At 37.5% G+C, this 19522-nt stretch overlaps 1 protein-coding gene across 21 annotated transcripts in view; it reads left to right on the top strand.

Annotated features, from left to right (window-relative positions):
• The window catches only part of NEK10 (NIMA related kinase 10), a 257967-nt gene that overhangs the window by 68724 nt on the left and 169721 nt on the right, over window positions 1-19522 (top strand). For 20 of the 21 annotated variants that reach the window (XM_055109578.3, XM_055109577.3, XM_055109574.3 and 17 more), the window contains 9 exons: window positions 2644-2705; window positions 4194-4271; window positions 6238-6302; window positions 8304-8406; window positions 8500-8628; window positions 9137-9274; window positions 12144-12189; window positions 14916-15037; window positions 15173-15275. In XM_055109578.3, the coding sequence (XP_054965553.1) occupies window positions 2644-2705; window positions 4194-4271; window positions 6238-6302; window positions 8304-8406; window positions 8500-8628; window positions 9137-9274; window positions 12144-12189; window positions 14916-15037; window positions 15173-15275 (846 nt within the window). Of the gene's footprint in view, window positions 1-2643; window positions 2706-4193; window positions 4272-6237; window positions 6303-8303; window positions 8407-8499; window positions 8629-9136; window positions 9275-12143; window positions 12190-14915; window positions 15038-15172; window positions 15276-19522 lie in introns of those variants that run through there. The other variant, XM_063602224.1, reaches the window with a different exon arrangement.

The raw sequence follows: 19522 nt of genomic DNA, 5'->3' as shown, positions 1-19522 counted from the left end.
ACAGACATTGGATAAATACAGCTGTTCCAAATGGGAGAAATTGGCCAAAACAAAGGGGCTACAGGCCCCATGCAAGTCCAGAATCCAGCAGGGCAGTCAAATCTTAAAGCTCCAAAATGATCTCCTTTGACTCCATGTCTTGCATCTGGGTCACGCTGATGCTATAAGTGGGTTCCCATGATCTTGGGCAGCTCCGCCTCTGTGGCTATGTGAGGTACAGCTTCCCTCTCGGCTGCTTTCATGGGTTGATGTTGAGTTTCTTTGGCTTTTCCAGGTACACTGTGCACACTGTCAGTGGATCTGCCATTCTACTGGAGGACAGTGGCCTGCTTCTTACAGCTCCACTAGGCAGTACCCCAGCAGGGACTCTGTGTGGGGGCTCTGACCCCACATTTCCCTTCTGAACTGCCCTAGCAGATGTTCTCCATGAGAGCCCCGCCCCTGCAGCAAACTTCTGCCTGGGCATCCAGGCATTTCCATACATCCTCTGAAATCTAGGCAGAGGTTCCCAAACCCTAATTCTTGACTTTTGTGTACACGCAGGCTCAACACCACATGGAAGCTGCCAAGGCTTGGGGCTTCCACCCTCTGAAGCAACAGCCTAAGCTGTACCTTGGCCCCTTTTAGTCATGACTGAAGTGGCTGGGATGCAGGGCACCAAGTCCCTAGACTGCACACAGCAGAGGGACCCTGGGTCCAGTCCATGAAACCGTTTTTCCCTCTGAAACCTCCAGGCCTGTGATGGGAGGGACTGCCACAAAGGTCTCTGACATACCCTGGAGAAATTTTCCCCATTGTTTTGGGGGTTAACATTTGGCTCCTCATTACTTATGCAAATTTCTGCAGCGGGCTTGAATTTCTTTTCAGAAAATTAGATTTTCTTTTCTATTGCATTGTCAGATGGCAAATTTTCCAAACTTTTATGCTGTGTTCCTCTTTTAAAACTCAATGCCTTTAATAGCATTCAAGTCACCTCTTGAATGCTTTGCTGCTTAGAAATTTCTTCTGCCAGGTACCCTAAATCATTTCTCTCAAGTTCAAAGTTCCACAGATCTCTAGGGCAGGGGCAAAATGCCACCAATCTCTTTGCTAAAACATAGCAAGAGTCACCTTGGCTCCTGTTACCAACAATTTCCTCATCTCCATCTGAGACCACCTCGGCCTGGATTTCATTGTCCATATCATTATCAGCATTTGGTCAAAGCCATTCAACAAGCCTCTAGGGAGTTCCAAACTTTCCCACATTTTCCTGTCTTCTTGTGAGCCCTCCAAACTGTTCCAACCTCTGCTTGTTACCCAGTTCCAAAGTCACTTTCACAATTTCTGTTATCTTTTCAGCAAAGCCCCACTCTACTGGTACCAATTTACTCTATTAGTCCATTTTCATGCTGCTGATAAAGACATACCTGAGACTGGGCAATTTCCAAAAGAAAGGGGTTTAATGGACTTACAGTTCCACATGGCTGGGGAGGCCTCACAATCATGGCGGAAGGCAAGGAGGAGCAAGTCATATCTTAAGTGGATGGCAGCAGGCAAAGAGAGGGCTTGTGCAAGGAAACTCCCATTTTTAAAACCATCAGATCTTGTGAGACTCATTCACTATCACAAGAACAGTGCAGGAAAGACCCACCCCCATAATTCAATCACTTCACACCGGGTTCCTCCTATGAGATGTGGGAATTGTGGGAATTACAATTCATGATGAGATTTGGGTGGGGACACAGCCAAACCATGTTAATACCTAAATAAAAATGGAAAAATAAAAATTAAAAACATAAAGGGTTAAGAGTAGGGTCTGAGTTTTGGCTCCACCCTCATTGATGGCTATATGGCCTTGGGAAAGTTCCTTAACTTCTCCAAGCTCCAGTTTTGCTTATGTAAAATGGTGATGATAATCATGGTATCAATGATAGAAGATCATTGTGAGAATTATGTGGGAATATATGTAAAATCTTCAGCACAGTAAAATGGAATTATCCTTTATAGGAGCTCTGTGCTATAGAGTCTGGCATACTTCTGAGAGCACAAGTATCTCAGTGCAAAATGCCACCAAAGGCTGCCACAGTGGCTGTCAGGAGGCAAGAGTGGTGCTGCTTAGGGCTGGGGATTTAACGTCTGGCAGACTAGGGCTGCACTCCTGGTCATTTCCACTTACTGGTTGTGTGGCCTAGTTTAGTAACTCTTTGAAACTGTTTTCTCACCAGTAACAGTGGTAATCACAGTGCATACTCTTATTATAAGGATTGAGTTGAATAATATATTTAAAGCATTCTTTTATTTATCAACCATTGTAGATATATTTGTTGAGCACCTGCTAAGTGCCAGGCATGTTTTGGGCACTGGGGATTACAATGAAATGGACAGATGCAGTACTTGCCTCCTGGTACAAAGAAAGTGCTCAATAAATGGTTGCAGTGGAATAGACATGCACATGAATTACATGGGGAGGAGAATTAGAAGCCATTACAAGTCAACTTCTTTTCTTCCAGAGCTGTGCCAAAAGGAAAATTAGTGTTTCTTGAGAAGTTACTTTGCTAATAAAAATAGCAAAATAATAAAAATACCCTGTGGAGTAAGAGTATTTATGTGAAAGTATATTTATTGTAATGATGCACACTATGCATTTGATTGTTGTCATTCCAGCCTGCTGTGCTGCCCTCACTGAGCTGGTGCTCAATGACACCAATGCCCACCAGGTGGTTCAGGTGAGAGCACTCTTTCTCAAGGTCAGGTCTCCATAACCATTCATAATCAACTCACCTTGTGGTGCAGTCTGTATCCCAGAACATAGGTTTTGGGATTCCCATCATGTGATTTTAAAACTATTTTAACATTTCTCATTTAACTAATAAAGTTCCACTTTATATTCTTCTCCTTCCTCCTTTAACTCATTTGACTTAAAAAGGACTGACATGTGGTTAATTGATGTTTCTTCATTATGTTATGTGCGGTCCCTTTTATTTTTTCTTTCTAAAAGGGATACTCTGAATTGCATTAATTCTGGGTGTATAGAATACCATAAGGTAAGGACAGCAATCATTTTGATTAAGACTATGCATCAGATTATTAAGTTAAAAATGATGATTGAGACACAGCAAACAAAATATTTATTGCCAAGAAACTGATTTTGCAAAGTATAATCCACTAATTAATCTACTATATGTACAGCTATATATACATGTTTGTGTGTGTATGTATATATACACATAAATATAAATTAATAGATCTATATTAATAAACATACACATGTATATGTACAACCCTTGTATGGGTTTCTATCACAAAAGTTACCTCCTACTTAGTGAATTTTACAGAGAAAACATTTTTGGTTGTGTCATTACAATATCCAACTTCAAGATCCGTACATGTTAGTAAGGGATCAGCTCATCAATGATTAAATTAGGACATAAGAGAAACTCAGCAGATCAGGGGGTAGTTGATAGAACAGGGCATCTGAAGTTGGCCAGATTGAGGTTCAATTCCTGGAATTATTACTTCTTGGCTTGGCTTCTAAAAAAATAATGTATCCACTCTAAGTATTGGTTTTCTCATGTATAAAACAAGGAAATTATAGACTAATTTCACAGAGTTGTTACAGAGATTAGATGCAATAAGGCAAATAAAGCTCTTTGCAGTTATAATATGAATGCCTGCACACAGTAAAGATCAGTACATTATATATTTACTAGATAATAGAAAAGTGGCTGTAAGGTATTATTATTTGTTCATTCCTTCATGTGTATATTTCAATTAAAAAATCTAGAAAGATGTCAAGATTATAATAAAGACATAAATTAATAACTGGAATATAATTTCTCCCTTTATGGTTGTGGTAATTAAGGATATAAATAAATATCAAAGATATAAATCTAAGATATTGGGACACCTTTACTCTGTCCCTTTTTAATCTCTCATTGTTTTTAAGGTATTTGAATCACTTTACGTTTATGTACTTTATTATAATCTTGATTCTCCACAGACAGTTGAAATTTTAAGATTGTAGTTGTACTCTTTGGTGTTTAAAAGTGTTATGTTGACATTTTAAATATTGTCCTGTAATGTTTACTTCAAGGTCCATAGTTATACTAATATTTCTTCTTTCATATTAATTTTTGAGATTGTTTATTTGCCTCTTTTTGCTTGTGTATCACTACAGTGTTGTCACTCATCGTATGACCCCTTTATTCTTTCAGGAAAATGGTGTATATACAATAGCAAAATTTATTTTACCAAATAAGCAAAAGAATGCAGCAAAAAGTAATCTATTACAGGTAATAAAGATGTCTCTTGTCCTTCAATATCAAGTTATTGAAATCTTGGGTAACTATGGTAAAATGATCTATGATTTTTAGAATGTTTAGGTTAGTACTGGTCCCTGTACTGACTATGAGGAAAAAATATCTGGCAAGGAAGACTGGCATGGAATCAAATAATATTAAAACAATACAGAAGGCTTAACAGTGGTTTCTCTGTGTGGGAGAATTAGGTGATTTATTTAGGTGTTTCTTTGCTTATCAATAAGTTCTATTTTTTTAAAAAAATATGCATTGCTTATGTATCAGAATATAACAACAGGGGGAAAATTATTTGCCATCATGGATCTTGATGGATGAGAAGGGACTTGCCAAGTGGATAAGGGGATATTGGGTGGGGCACCAATGGCATCTGCTGCAGGGTGGAAGGGCATTCCATGCAGAGGGAACAGCATGCACCAAGTGTGAAAGCTGTGAGCTTAGAGTGTGCTGAGGGAAGGGTGAGCTGCTCAGTAGGGTTGGGGTGTGTGGTTGTGGGGGCCAGTGCTCCAGCAGATGAGGCCTCACATGTAAGAAAGGGGAACAGTTAGGCAGGTTCTACATTCATTTTTGAGGAGTGGGTGTTGGGGGAGCTGAGTAAAGGGTGAGCTGCTCAGTGGAACTGGGGTGTGTGGTTTGGGGAGGCAGTGCTCCAGGAGTTGAGGCCTCACATGTAAGAAAGGGGAACAGTTACGCAGGGTTCTATGTTCGTTTTTGAGGAGTGGGTATTGGCAGAGTGGGGGCGGGGGGCAGTGGCCCTAATGTCAAAATCTGATTTAAAGTTAGTCTTTGCAATAGTTGTAGCTCATCTTTTTTTTTTTTTTTCCCCCAAGTCATTTTGAAAAGGAAGAAAGAAACAACCTTTGTCTCCAATCTGATTTAAGAGTTATCTTCCAAAATGATGGCCAAACCCAGAGGACTCTTCCGGGGTGTCTCTGTGCTGGCAGGCAGGGGTTTTTGGAGAGCTACCAATGGGAAGGTGCAGGCATGGGACTTGATTTCTTCAGTGCATCACAGATATATGACACTGTGCTGTTAAACAGATAAAGACAAACCCATCCTGCAGATACATTTTGTTAAGCCAGTAGAGGGTTTTTTAGAATTCCAGATGGAGGGCTTTTGAGGAATATGCATGCTCTCCCTTTCTCACAGTCTCCACTGCTCTCACCTGGCTCCTTCATGTCATTTTGTTACCAGCCTCACCTCTCTGGGCAATTTTGTTTGGGACCCTTCTGTGTTCAGATCACTGATTTTAGGAAATGATCCCAGATTTGATTCACCAAACCCTGATCACTCCAATGGTGGCCTATTGTGCAGGCACAGCTGCAGGCTGGGCACACTCTTTTTTCTCAGTACTGCAAAATGTCAGATGTTTATTTTTCCTAGGTAAAGGCTCACAGGCCTCTTTCTGAGCGTTCTAGGGAGTTACTGTAGATTGTTCTATTTGGGGAATGCTTAAGACTCTTTACTCAAGAGAGCAATTTGTCAAGTTTGAATCCAGTGTGCCTGTGGCTATTTTTATATGTCATCATTTCTAGTGTTTATTTTCTCACAGAAACCATATAAATATTGAGGTATACATAGCAGGCTAGAAACAAAATAAACCTTGAGCTCCTGGAAATCTTTAGACATTTGGTTTTCTCAGCATCGGAATTTTATTTCTTGTCTCTGTACTCATTTTGTACTTTCTAGAAAGAAATTAATGACGAGTACCGAGTGAAGCAAGGCCAATATTCCCAGCATTCTACAACATAAACACTTTTTAAATACAGGAATGACCCCAGGTGTTGGTGTTTTTTGTTTTCACTTAGAAGCTTTGGCTCCAACTTGGACCAGCCACTTACAATAAAGTCACGTTAATGTTTACTTCCTGTTAATTCTTTCCTGAAAATGTTTTAATTTGTTGAGCTACCATTTGAGAATCACATATCCTTTTGTTTTCTAGTGTTATGCTTTCAGAGCCTTGAGATTTCTCTTCAGTATGGAAAGAAACAGACCACTCTTTAAAAGGTATGAGGTTAGAGAAATATAAGTGATCATTAGGTTTAGGAGATCATTAGATTGAACTGTTTTCACATACTTGGCTTAGATGCAACAGAAGGAAAATAATGCGTCAGTATGCAAACCATGTGTCTTCAGATTTCTTATTTCAAGATAGAAGTGAGCTACTGTAGTGATTCAGTATCCAGCCACACTGAATATTAACAGAATGATGATGAAAGAGCATAAATCGCTATATCAATACAACTCCCCTTAATTACATGTGACTGCTGTGATTTTAGCTTTCTTTTTGATAATTAAAGATATTAACATTTTTAAAAGATGGCATTAAAATATGAGCTTATTTTTTTCCAGCTAGAAATTTGAAAGTCGATCAGGTAATTTCACTTTAATCAAAGGGAATTTAATCAAAGGGAAAACAAACTGTTTCTCTGTGTGTCTTTGATGGTGTAGGAGCTCATTTGAAGGGGAGGCTGGATGTTCTGGGGTCAAGATACTGTGCTGGTGAGCCTGACCAAAAGGTCACCGTTTCGGGAAGCAAACACTGGTTCCCTCAGTGGTGTTCTGCACACCATTTTGTTAGGTGGGTTAGCCAAAATCATAGGCCCAAGTTTTTATTAAAATTTTGTTAATAAGGCAGAATAGACATAAAGTATTGAGTTAATATAGTATTTTTTGTTCAGAAAGCATGGAGCGTCACTTTTCGGCCTTTTGGCTGAGATCAAGTGCAGAAAGCATGGAGCATTTTATGTTGTTACTTTATTTCTATACTGTTTGGATTTAGAGGAAAATAAAGTAAAATTAGTTCTCTCTTTTTTTTTTTTTTTTTGACAAAGGCTCGTCCTGTTGCTTCTCCTGCCTCAGCCTCCTGAGTAGCTGGGACTACAGGCATGCACCCCCACACCTGGCTAATTTTTGTATTTTCAGTAGAGATGGGTTTTCACCACGTTGGCCAGGCTGGTCTTGAACTCCTGACCTCAGGTTATCCACCCGCCTTGGCCTCCCAAAGTGTTGGGATTACAGGCGTGAGCCACCACACCCAGCTACTTATTCTTTATAATCTTTCATTTCAGAGCTCTAAATCATCCCTTTTAGTGAACTCAAAGATTTTAAAACCCCTTGAAACCAGTGTCTTGGGAATGATGAATGAATCTCTTTATTTGTTTTATTTTTCATGTACCAGTATTTTTATTTTCATGAAGCTTTTATTTAAAAGTTGGGTTAGTATTTACTTCTTACTAAAATCTGAGTTAAATGACATTTGTGAAAGTGCTCCACACCCAAAAAAACACCCAATAAATGTTTCCTTCTAATGTATTCAATACCTATACCCCCAAATATCTTACAAGTAAGATTTTTGTATAATCTGTATCATATCTAATTTTAAATTATGGTAAAAATATTAACATGCCATCTACCTTCTTAAAATTTTAAGTGTACAGTGTTATTAACTGTAAGCACAAGGTTGTACAGCAGATCTCTAGAACTTTCTTCTCCATTTGTTTTTTTCTTACCTCTCAAAAACTGTAAATAGTGTATTTTTTTGAGATAAGTTGGGGAATATTATTTCCCCAACTTTGTTGATAACCAAAAGAAGTTAAATTTGTTTCATGTAATTAATCAGTGAGTGAGCTGCATTCAAAAGGGAAGTAATGGGCCGGGTGCGGTGGCTCACACCTGTAATCCCAGCACTTTGGGAGGCCAAGACGGGCGGATCACGAGGTCAGGAGATCGAGACCATCCTGGCTAACATGGTGAAACCCCGTCTCTACTAAAAATACAAAAAATTAGCCAGGCATGGTGGCAGGCACCTGTAGTCCCAGCTACTTGGGAGGCTGAGGCAGGAGAATGGCGTGAACCTGGGAGGCAGAGCTTGCAATGAGCCGAGATCCTGCCACTGCACTCCAGCCTGGGTGACACAGTGAGACTCTGTCTCAAAAAAATAAAAAAGGGAAGTAATGATCAACTGTGTCCAAGTTCTACTTTAAGTGTGTGTAATTTTCTCTGTAGACTTTTCCCCACAGACTTGTTTGAGATCTTCATTGACATAGGGCATTATGTACGTGATATCAGTGCTTATGAAGAATTGGTATCCAAGCTGAATTTATTAGTGGTAAGTCCTGAGTTTTCAATATTTTGGCATGCTGCTATGTAGTCAGGATGTAATTTATCACAGAAACCCATTTCCTTTTTATATTTTGATTAGGAGGATGAACTGAAGCAAATTGCTGAAAATATTGAAAGCATTAATCAGAACAAAGCTCCTTCGAAATATATAGGCAACTATGCAATTTTGGATCATCTTGGAAGTGGAGCTTTTGGCTGTGTTTACAAGGTGACTTTCCCCTTGGGGAACATTTCTGATACTCCCAACCAAACCGGATGTCACACTTGCACACCGATATTCAATTGAATTAGAACTCTTGTCATTGAAAAATAGCAAACAAATAGATATGAAAATTAGAATGATTGTTTTTGTCCAACAGAGATAGCCACACTAATATTGTTTTAGCTGTAAGCTCTAGAAATTGGCCACTGACTTTTTAAGACAAAAGGCATTATTAATCTCTCACAAAGGTATTCAAAATAGCTTCTCCCAATGCATGATGCAATCTTTAAATTAAAAAAATGCTACTAAGTATTGCAGACTGACCCAGGGTATACCAGTGTTTTGAGCTGAGCTTAATGTAAATACAGCTGCAACTTTAAATGCTCTGTGACTTATTTATATGACTTAGTTACTCATGTGACTTTGTTAGTCTATCTCTTTCTTCCCCTTTCTATCTTCTCCTTCTTTACCCTGTTCCTTTTGTTGTTGTTGTTGTTGTTTTTCTTTATTTTAGGTTAGAAAGCGTAGTGGTCAAAATCTTTTAGCAATGAAAGAGGTCAATTTACATAACCCAGCATTTGGAAAGGATAAGAAAGATCGAGACAGCAGTGTAAAGAATATTGTTTCTGAATTAACAATAATTAAAGAGCAGGTAAATGTTTTCCTTGTTTCTGAAGATGTTTTTCTTAAATATATGTCATTGCAAGAAAGTAGAGTTGTGGTGCTCTTGTCCATGCTGCTTATGAACTAGTTCCATGTGAAATAATTGACACTGAAGCAGTGATATTTTTGCCAGCTTTTTTCCTAAGGCTTGACATTGAAGCATAAAACACTGTCTGGAGTTTATATCAGGGTCATGGATGCAAAACAATCGGATTTACAGTACAGAATGCATCATATATGAGAAATCCTTTTCATTGTGAGCATATCTATTCTTTTCTCCTTATATTTTAGGATATTTGGTTACTTAGTTACATACATAGAAATATGACTAAGAGTTTCTTGACTTTTGCCAAATGGAACCAAGCTGTTAACATTCCTCAAATATGACTTTATTAGATCTAAAATGTAGATTTTCAAGTTGGGTTATTATGTATTGGCATGAGCAGAATACTCTGATATAATGTAACAGCTCAATTAACTCTCATTATGAAAGTTTGTTTGAGGAAGAAGAATAGACATTTCAAAGAGAAATGGGATTTCTTTGTGTGATCCAAGAACACGTTGGTTTCTTTTTCAGCCTTCCTTATTTGCACATTCATCACGAATACTGTTCATTTATAATTCCTGTGGTGCACTATCAGCTTTGCTGCTTTTGTCCTCCACTGGTCACATTTGCATAGCATCTGTGTTGGGATGTAACAAATTCCATAAACAAGGAGAACTTCGTTCATAAAAATCGATAGTTCTACTCCAGTGTGTACATTATAGTAAACATTATCATTAATTGTTTATTTTATAGTTGATTTTATATACTAATAGACTAGACTTTAAAAAGTTTGTTCATGTGTAGTTTGTTCATGTGTTTGTATGGTCATCTAGCCTTCCACAGTGTGCTCTTTCATTGTAGCACAAGGCTAGAACAGGGCTTTTGACCTAAGCCAGTCCAGTGTTTTCATCTGGACCCAAATATGGTTTTAGTCCTTGCGCGTGAGCCAGGTCCAGAATATGGTTCTGGTTGGTTACCTGGTCACATATTGCTTACGATCTGCTGGCCACTTGCTAGTTGATGAAGTAGATTATTTGTTTTAGCACATTTCCTAAGAAAAGAAGCTGTCAAACTAGGTAGGGTCAGATAGGAAGCATATGCTTGGGCTTTGAGGTAACTCAAAATTGCCCTCTCACTAGAGGATCAAACTGATGGAAAGGATGATAACATTGAGTCCTTAAAGGAGGAGGTAGTGACAGGCAGAAGCAAAACAAATGGGGCTAGAATGGAGAGTACATTAAGATTAACCTGCATTAACAAAGAGGATCCCAAATGCAGGTGCTTAGAAAGAGGACTCACAGTACAGTGGGTTATTTCTCTTTCACGGAACAATCCCAAAGTGAGTAAACCAGGTTGAAGGTGTTCTCTGCTCCATGCGATCATTTGGGGATGCAGGCTTTTTTCTCTCTTCTTGTGTTGTTACCTTCTAGTGCATTGTCTTCATCTGTGTGGTTGAAACTGCCATAGCCATGCTCACATACAAGGTGAGATGAGGAGGATCATGGAGGGCTATTCCCAAGGTTTAGAGTTCACACAAGAAGCACACATGCTTCCTCTCATATTCCACAGGTCAGAACTGAGTGGTAGCCTCACCCCCAGCTTCAAGGGAGGCTGAGAAATCTTCTCTAACTGGGAAGCCATGTCCAGCTTCAACTGTATTGCAATGGGACAGCAGGTTTTTGGTGGACAGCTAGCAATCTCCCTTCAAAAAGACTTGCAGAAAGACCAAAAAGAGATGCAAGCAAGCCATTTGTTGATGTGATGGTGACTGTTCTAAGACAAATTTTATCTAGAAACTCAAATTATAAGCAAAAACTACAAAATTATTAGCATTCTTCTAGAAAATGATCTTTTTTAATTAAAAAATTAGAAATTCCACTAACATTCTTAACTTATATCAAAGAGAAATTGCACCATTTTTTAAAAACGGTGAGGAAGACGTTATTCAATACTATTGCAATAGAAGTCAAACTATTGTAATAGAGGAGAGAGATTGAACCCAACTCTGAATTCGAGGACTGGACAGCTGGGGACTCAGAGCCAATGGTCAGGGTGGGGGGGGTCAGTGGATGGAAGTTTACTAAGAGGAACTTGGTTAGATATCAAGGGTGAGTGGATGAGAAACTTAATTGGATGTCAAGGGTGGGAAATTTTTCCATAAACTGACTTAGCAGGATATAAGTTGCTAAAACTGACAGACCAAGGATGAGGCCTAGTCACGAAGAGGACTCAGAGGAGCCTGACTAAAGCTTGGTTAAGTAGGAAGTCCTTGTCAACTGTTATGACTTAAACTGAGTTGACTCTTAGATTATGTTATTTTCTACTAATCATTTTGGAGAGCATAGAAAGACAGAAATAGTGTAAATAGGCACAAACTTTACATAAATATTTAGATGGTAGAGAGAGGTAAAGAACAATGAATATTTGTAGTCAACAGAAGTTACCTCATTTCACTTTTCTCCTTTATACAGTCTAGTGTGTCGGGTTGTGACAAGGTGTGCTAAAGGAATTCTTAAGATTCCTTCTACCTCTATAGTTCTCTTCGTTAAGTTCGATAGTAAAGTTAGGTGATAGAACATTTTTAATTTTATTTAATAAAGCTATATAGGATTGCTATTTTCAGATCAGTTTATAAGCAACAAGTTTTTAAAAATCACAACAATCTCAGTTCGATGATATCTTGAAATGCTTAGTTTTGTAAATAAATATAATTTCTTTGTAGTTTTCAAATATGAAGTCCAACTAAGTAGTCAGTGAAAAAACTTGTATTTTGAAGCAGTGCAATACATGTTTGTTATTTATTTTCTTATAGCTTTATCATCCCAACATTGTACGTTATTACAAAACATTTCTGGAAAGTAAGTATGAGTTTTCATGATATTTCTAAATAAGGAAACATTTTTGTCACATATATTTTTGTATCAGAATGTCACAAAAGAAACCTAATCAACTATTTTATTGACCTTTTTTTGTTAATATGACAGTAGATGATCTTAAGCATCACTTTCTTGACTAGTGAAACAGTGACCTAGTCAGTCACCTGAAGATAGTTATAAAATACTTAGCTCCCTGTGTGAAAAACGCATGAACAAACCAAAATAGTTATTGCTATTCTCATATACAAAAAAATCACTTAATAGGATCAAGGAAAAAGAAAACTAATGGATGGTGGTTTCCTTAAGAAAAGAAAAGAAAGTTGTTTTTGTTGACTCAGTTGTCATTTTCCATCCCCAAAATAAGTTGGAGAGAGCTAGGTCTTTGAGATTTCTTTTACCTGAAGTTCAGGTAAATGCCACAAAGGTGGCGATGGAGCCCAGACTGATTCTGGCAGCCAGGCTTGCTTTCTGCAGGTATGATGGAATGCTGAACTAGAACCAAAACAGATAAAGCTAAACTCAGCCACTCTTTTTTTTTTTTTTTTTTTTTTTTAGTAGGACCTATGACAGAAATAATACAAGTATTGATAAGCTTTAATGATATGTGTCACATATGAAATGTCGAAATAAATCTCCACTTGAAGAACGATTTAAAGAGACATAAGGCAATGACTGGGGTTTCCGGACTACCTCTTTTTCAGTGCTATTGTTATTTAAGAAAACCTTTTGTGTGTGTATTTTGGCATTTGTTACGATTTTACCCATCTCCCTTCCCCTAGATGACTCAGAAAAACTCAGTGCTAAAACTCATGCAGTAAATCCTGTCCCCTTAGCCATTTGTTCTTGATATTAAAATAATTTTCTATAATTTAGTGTATATCCCTTCAAAAAAATCAAGGTTGGCTTCAGACTTGTACTGAAATGATATAAATTGTCTTAATATAAAAAACAAAAACGTTTTTTACTACCTGACAGCTTCCAAAAAGAACTGGAAATGGCGGCCGGGCGCGGTGGCTCACGCCTATGATCCTAGCATTTTGGGAGACCGAGGCTGGCGAATCACTTGAGGTCAGGGGTTCGAAACCAGCCTGGCCAACATGGTGAAACCCTGTCTCTACTTAAAAAAAAAAAAAAAAAGCTGGGAGTGGTGGCAGGCGCCTGTAATCCCACCTACTTGGGAAGCTGAGGTAGGAGAATTGCTTGAACCCGGGAGGCAGAGGTTGCACTGAGCCAAGATCGCGCCACTGCACTTCAGCTTTGCCACAGAGCAAGACTCCGCCTCAAAAAGAAAAAAAAAAAAAGGCTGGGCGCGGTGGCTCACACTTGTAATCCCAGCACTTTGGGAGGCTGAGACGGGCGGATCACGAGGTCAGGAAATCGAGACCATCCTGGCTAACACGGTGAAACCCCGTCTCTACTAAAAATACAAAAAAATTAGCCGGGCATCGTGGCGGGCGCCTGTAGTCCCAGCTACTCGGGAGACTGAGGCAGGAGAATGGCGTGAACCCCAGAGGCAGAGCGTGCAGTGAGCCGAGATCGCGCCACTGCAGTCCAGCCTGGGCAACAGAGTGAGACTCCATCTCAAAAAAAAAAAAAAAAAAGAATTGGAAATGGCTTAAAAATACATAAAATATAATAAAATAGATTAGGAAATTGCAATAAAGAGGAATGAAGGATGAGAAAATTAAAAATAAAGCTAGAGGTAGTATTGGTACATAAATGAATATTTCTTGAAATTATGAAAAATTGGAAACAATATAAATGTCTATCTGTAGGAAAATGATTAAATAAATTATGGTATACCCATATTGTGCAATACCATACAACCAGCAGAAAGAATGGTATGGATCTGTGTGTACTGAAATATAAGGTTGCTTAATGAAAAAAAGCATAAATTACAGAACATGATTCCATTTTTGTCAACATTTTCTACACACATATTTTGTATACATCCCAAAGTTTCAAAAGACACATATCACATCCCATTGTTAATAAACCCTATTGGTTTTAGAGGAGGAAGTAGAATTTACTCCTTTGTTTTTTGGCATCCAAAGCAAAAAGACAAACACAATCAGTCATGAAGTTCTCTGTATCTGTAAGATAAAACCTGGAGAAGTCCAGTTTTGTTTTTTGTTTGTTTGTTTGTTTTGCTTTTGAAAGGCATAACAGAAATTTCTATCATGTGTGTTATTTTCAACTGTGTCATTGCAAGATCATGGCATTATTCCAGTGTAAAATTCTGTAAGGTAAATCTATCAGACTATGAAACAATACAGTTGAAAATGCAATTTTCTGAATGTCTGACTTGATCTGAGGGTAAATTTTAGACTATTGGGAGGAAGGATGGGCTTACAGGTTCTTCAGGGAATCCTCCATGACTGGAGATCATTTACTTGTTCTCTGTGGCACCTTTCAATCATTCCACATCCTGGCATACATAGAAAATGATACATTTGCCAGTGTAAACTTATGCTAAGGGGTTGTCTGTAGCCAGAAGATAACTGTGGCTGGGCCCCAGTTTCCCTAAGACCCCCTCACCTCCACCTCTTCCAGGGCTGAGTGCATCCATATTTTAGCACATCATCCCTAATTCTTTAGTGTTAGTGTCCCGCACAAGACACTGGGAAGCTTGAACTCTCATTCGTAAAGTTTTTCAAGATGCCTGTATTGAGTTTAAATTTCTGTGACCTTTTGTGATATTTATATAGATGATAGGTTGTACATAGTTATGGAGCTGATAGAAGGAGCCCCGCTTGGAGAGCATTTCAGTTCTTTGAAGGAAAAACATCACCATTTTACTGAAGAAAGACTATGGAAAATATTTATACAGGTATGCTTTTACCTTCATTAAATTTTTCTTAAAACAGTAAAGTTCTGAGCTGGCTTCTTAAAGATGTGCAGTAGTCATCTTTGGCTATATGTATGTTGGAGGAAATAAAATTTGTTTTCTATTCATTGTTTCAAGCTATGCTTAGCTCTTCGATACTTACACAAGGAGAAGAGGATTGTCCATAGAGATCTGACACCAAACAACATTATGTTGGGGGATAAGGACAAAGTAACAGTTAGTAAGTATAAAGATTTTTAAACTTTTAATTAAAGAATTCCTGAATACTATCCTAGAGTAGTAGTGTCCAGTAGAACTTCTGGCACTCATGGGAATGTTCTTTGTCTATGCTGTCCAATACAGTAGCCACTAGCCACATGTGGCTATTGAGCACTTGAAATGGGATTAATGTGACTGAGGAAATACATCTTAAATTTTAATTAATTTTTTTTTCTTCGAGACAGAGTCTTGCTCTGTCACCCAGGCTGGAGTGCAGTGGTACGATCTCAGCTCACTGCAACCTCCACCTCCTGGGTTTCAAGTGATTCTTGCGTCTCAGCATCCTGAATAGCTGGGATTACGGGCACCCGCCACCATGCCCACCTAATTTTGTATTTTTAGTAGAGACAGGGTTTCACCATGTTGGCCAGGCTGGTCTCAAACTCCTGGCCTTGTGTGATCCACCCTCCTCGTCCTCCCAAAGTGCTGGGATTGCAGGTGTGAGCCCCAATGCCCGGCCAAATTTTACTAAATTTTAATTTAGACATCCCTATGTGATAAGTGGCTACCATGTTGGACAGTGACTAGTATAGTTCTAAATGACTGAGCTATATTTTGCCCATATGAGAGAATGAAGTACTCTTAGAATACTTAAGTATTTAATTCCAAAATCAATGGTTTTCAGGTTTTTTCTTACTGTAGAACACTGCCTCATCAACAAAAGCTTTTATGACCACCACATGGGCACATTGTTTTGAACCATTTTACCATAGTCTGTGCCTTATGAGTGACAAATGTACATATGGAGGGCTATAAATCCTCTAGCCATTTGTATATTTCAACATAGAGTTTTTATCACAATTTACTTCATCTGTAGCAGGTAGGCCTGATGTTGGATAAAATTTCGCAAATGAGAAGGCTTACTTTCTCCTCCCAGTTGTTGAATTCTTACTCATAACTTAAAATTAAGTTTTTAGCTTAGGATGACATATTAGCTTTCTCCTGCCTGCCTCATGAACACTTGTGTTACCCTCATGGACTTTAATGGTTCACTAACTACAATTAGGGAGACACCTTCCTAAACCAGCAGTCTCCAAATATTTTTCACCGTAACATCCCAGCAATAAAAATTTTTTGAGAATACACTGCCAATATACATAGGCTTATGTATAAATTCTATACATATATATTACTGAACAAAGATTCTGTAGGAAATAACAAAATCTACAGAAATAAAACATAAAGGAATACATTTAAAAATAAAAATAGAGGTCTTAATATTTTTGCTGCCCCTACCCCCATTGGGTTGCCTTAGAAACTCAGTGCTGGAGACTACTGCCGTCAATGTTATTGATGTGGAGACATCATCAATGTCATATGACAACATATGACAGCATCTAAAGCTGAGTCCCTTGGTTTTAGAATTTCAGTACCCATGAAGGCAATTCCAAATGTACACATTTGCTATAACAACATGTGTTCAGGAATGATGATAAGATTTACTGTCCAAATTTTCGTAAGTAGAACATCATATTAATATATTTGTTGAAAAATAAAAAAAGAACCTACAACAGAAACTCTAGATAACCTTCAATACAAAGCTACTTGGAAATATTTCCAAGCCAATGCATTGTGAAATAAAAAGAGAGAAAATAACTGTGAATCTTTATCTTGGACACACATTTGCTTAATCACTTGAAATTAATTATAACTTTGTTTACCTTAGGCTTTTTATGTTTTCTCTTTTTATAAATTGAACTTATATTTCCTGAAAATTTTTTATAATTTATTTATTTGCTGGAATGTCAATTTATAAGTTAATAAGGATTATTATAAATTGTGTGTTTTAATTTTATAACAAATAGTATATATATAACACAGTTATGTATATATATAACACAGTTATGTATATATATAACACAGTTATGTATATATATAACAGTTATGTATATATATATAACAGTTATGTATATATATATAAAACACAGTTATGTGTATGTATATATATATAACACAGTTATGTATATATACAACAGAACAAATATGTTTAATCCTCCTTAAATGGCTGTTCAGGCCATATTTTCTGAGTAATAGCCAACTCTGCATTTTATTTTCCTATGAAGATTAGCTGTAATCATTTCCTTTCATTACATTTAAATGTACTAAGCTTAATCTTTTATTGCAGTAGCCTGGTTTATTTTTTTCTAAACTTATATTTACTTTCTTTAATCATTATCACACATCAAAATAGTTTACAAAATAAAAAGCTTATAGAGAAAAACAGTTTTATGCCCCATCCCTTTGAAACTTTAGTTCTGTTCCCACAAAATGGCCACTTCTCCACTTTTCATTCTTTTTCTTATGGTATTTGATTTTCTATTGTAATGGGTGAGAATTTAGTTTTCTTTCTTCTTCTTCCCCATCTACTATCCTGCCAGTACAGTTACAGCAGAATTTTATGTTAAGTCAATATTCAATGTTTACATTATTGCTGCTGTGTAATTATTGTTCGATGTTGATTACCTATCCTTTCTCACAGGTAGTTTTGTTTTTCTTAGAGTTAATGATTGCCTTCTTTTTTGTTTGTGTTCCCAGTTTTCTTTGTACCTATTATTTACTTTTCTCCAAATCTTCCAGAAGAATTATAAAACCCTCTCAGTACTATTTTCCACATGGTCAAACATGATAAGTACTCCCACTTTGTTTTCCTGGACTCCTCATTCCTGCAGCTGCTTGTTGCAGTGTACTCTGGGTTTCACTTTAGGCCTGCTGCACAGCCATTGTCATGGAACTATTGTTTGTTGGTCTTCCGATTGTAGACTCCGTTTCTTATGTTCTGTGTCTTTTTCTTTGTAAACTTCCCTGCTCTGCTGAAGTAAGTCTTCCGGTACTTTTCTAATAAAGAGTGCTTTGGGCGTTATGTTTTTTGGATGTTCGCTTGCTACAAATATTTTTATGGGACCCTCTTATTGGACTGGTATTTGGCTTGGTGTATGTATTCTCAGATGAAAGTCCTTATTCTCTCAAGTTTTAAAGGCACATTTCTCTAGTCTTCTGGTATCTAGTTTTGCTGTCAGGAAATCCAATGTTCTTCTGATGCCTATTTCTTGATACATGAGGTATTTTATCACTCTGGAAAATTTCAGAATGTTCCCTTTATCCACTGCTTTGGATGGGTCTTTAAAATTCAATGTGTCTGTAGCTACGTGTGCTCTTCAATCTGGAGACTTAAAATTTAAGTCCTGGGAAGTTTTCCTGCATTATTTCTTCACTACTTTTCTTCCCTCTGCTCTCTCTGTTTTCATTTTTAGAATCTTTTTAGTCTTAGATACCGTATGTACAAAATGATCTCCTAATTTAAAAAGTAATTATCTTAGTTTTTAATGTTTGTCTCTTTGTTGTAATTATTTCTTCAACTTTCTTTTCCATTCCATTGAATACTAAATTTATATTATCATATTTTAATTTCAAAAATTGTTATCTTATTTTGTGTTTTATTTTTATGGAACCCTGTTTTTATTCTTTCTCAGGGTAATATAGACTTTTTTTTCTTTAGCATCCTGAATTGTTTCTGCATCTTCTGAAGGTATATATATATATATGCATATACATATATACACACACACACACCATATGTACATATACACACACATATACACACACACATATAAAACATATATAACTAAACAGGAGTATATATACATGTTTTATTCCTGCTTAGTATTATCTGTCTTTCTGGCTGGGGGCTTTTCTCAACTGTCTTGTGACCCTGGGCTGGTCTCTAATAATTTTGAGGAAGGCATGAAAAAGGCTGTCAGAAGCACTGCGAGTTCCAGTTGAGGCTGTCATCTGGTGCCCTTCATTATAATAAAATGGAAATTTTCCTTTGAAGACTCCAAAATCAGTATCTAAACTTTGTTTTTTCTAGAGAATACTCTTCAAGTATCTTGCCTGGGGGTATGTGCGCCTGTTTGCTGTCATTCTGAGCAGCGTCAACAAACGGGGCTCAAGGAACCACATTCAGTTTATAGATTTTCATCGGATTCTACCGTGCTTGGTTCCTTGCTGGTTTATTTCTTTGAAAAATGAATATTTTCTGTTAGTGGCAGAGGGTGCTTGATTTACTGGCTGTGTCTATGTGGGAGGGCACCTGGGAACTTGATCTCAATTCTATGTATTGAGCTTTCTGCTTCTCTTCTCCCTTGGATGGCACCCGGGTCTCTGCAGGGTAAATGGGCTCCCTTCAGCCTTCCTCCTCAGATGCATGGG

The sequence above is a fragment of the Pan paniscus genome, chromosome 2 (genome assembly GCF_029289425.2).
Source record: "Pan paniscus chromosome 2, NHGRI_mPanPan1-v2.0_pri, whole genome shotgun sequence".
Taxonomy (NCBI): Eukaryota; Metazoa; Chordata; class Mammalia; order Primates; family Hominidae; genus Pan; species Pan paniscus.
Note: the sequence above shows the minus strand (reverse complement) of the source record. Positions and strands in the feature narration are given on the sequence as shown.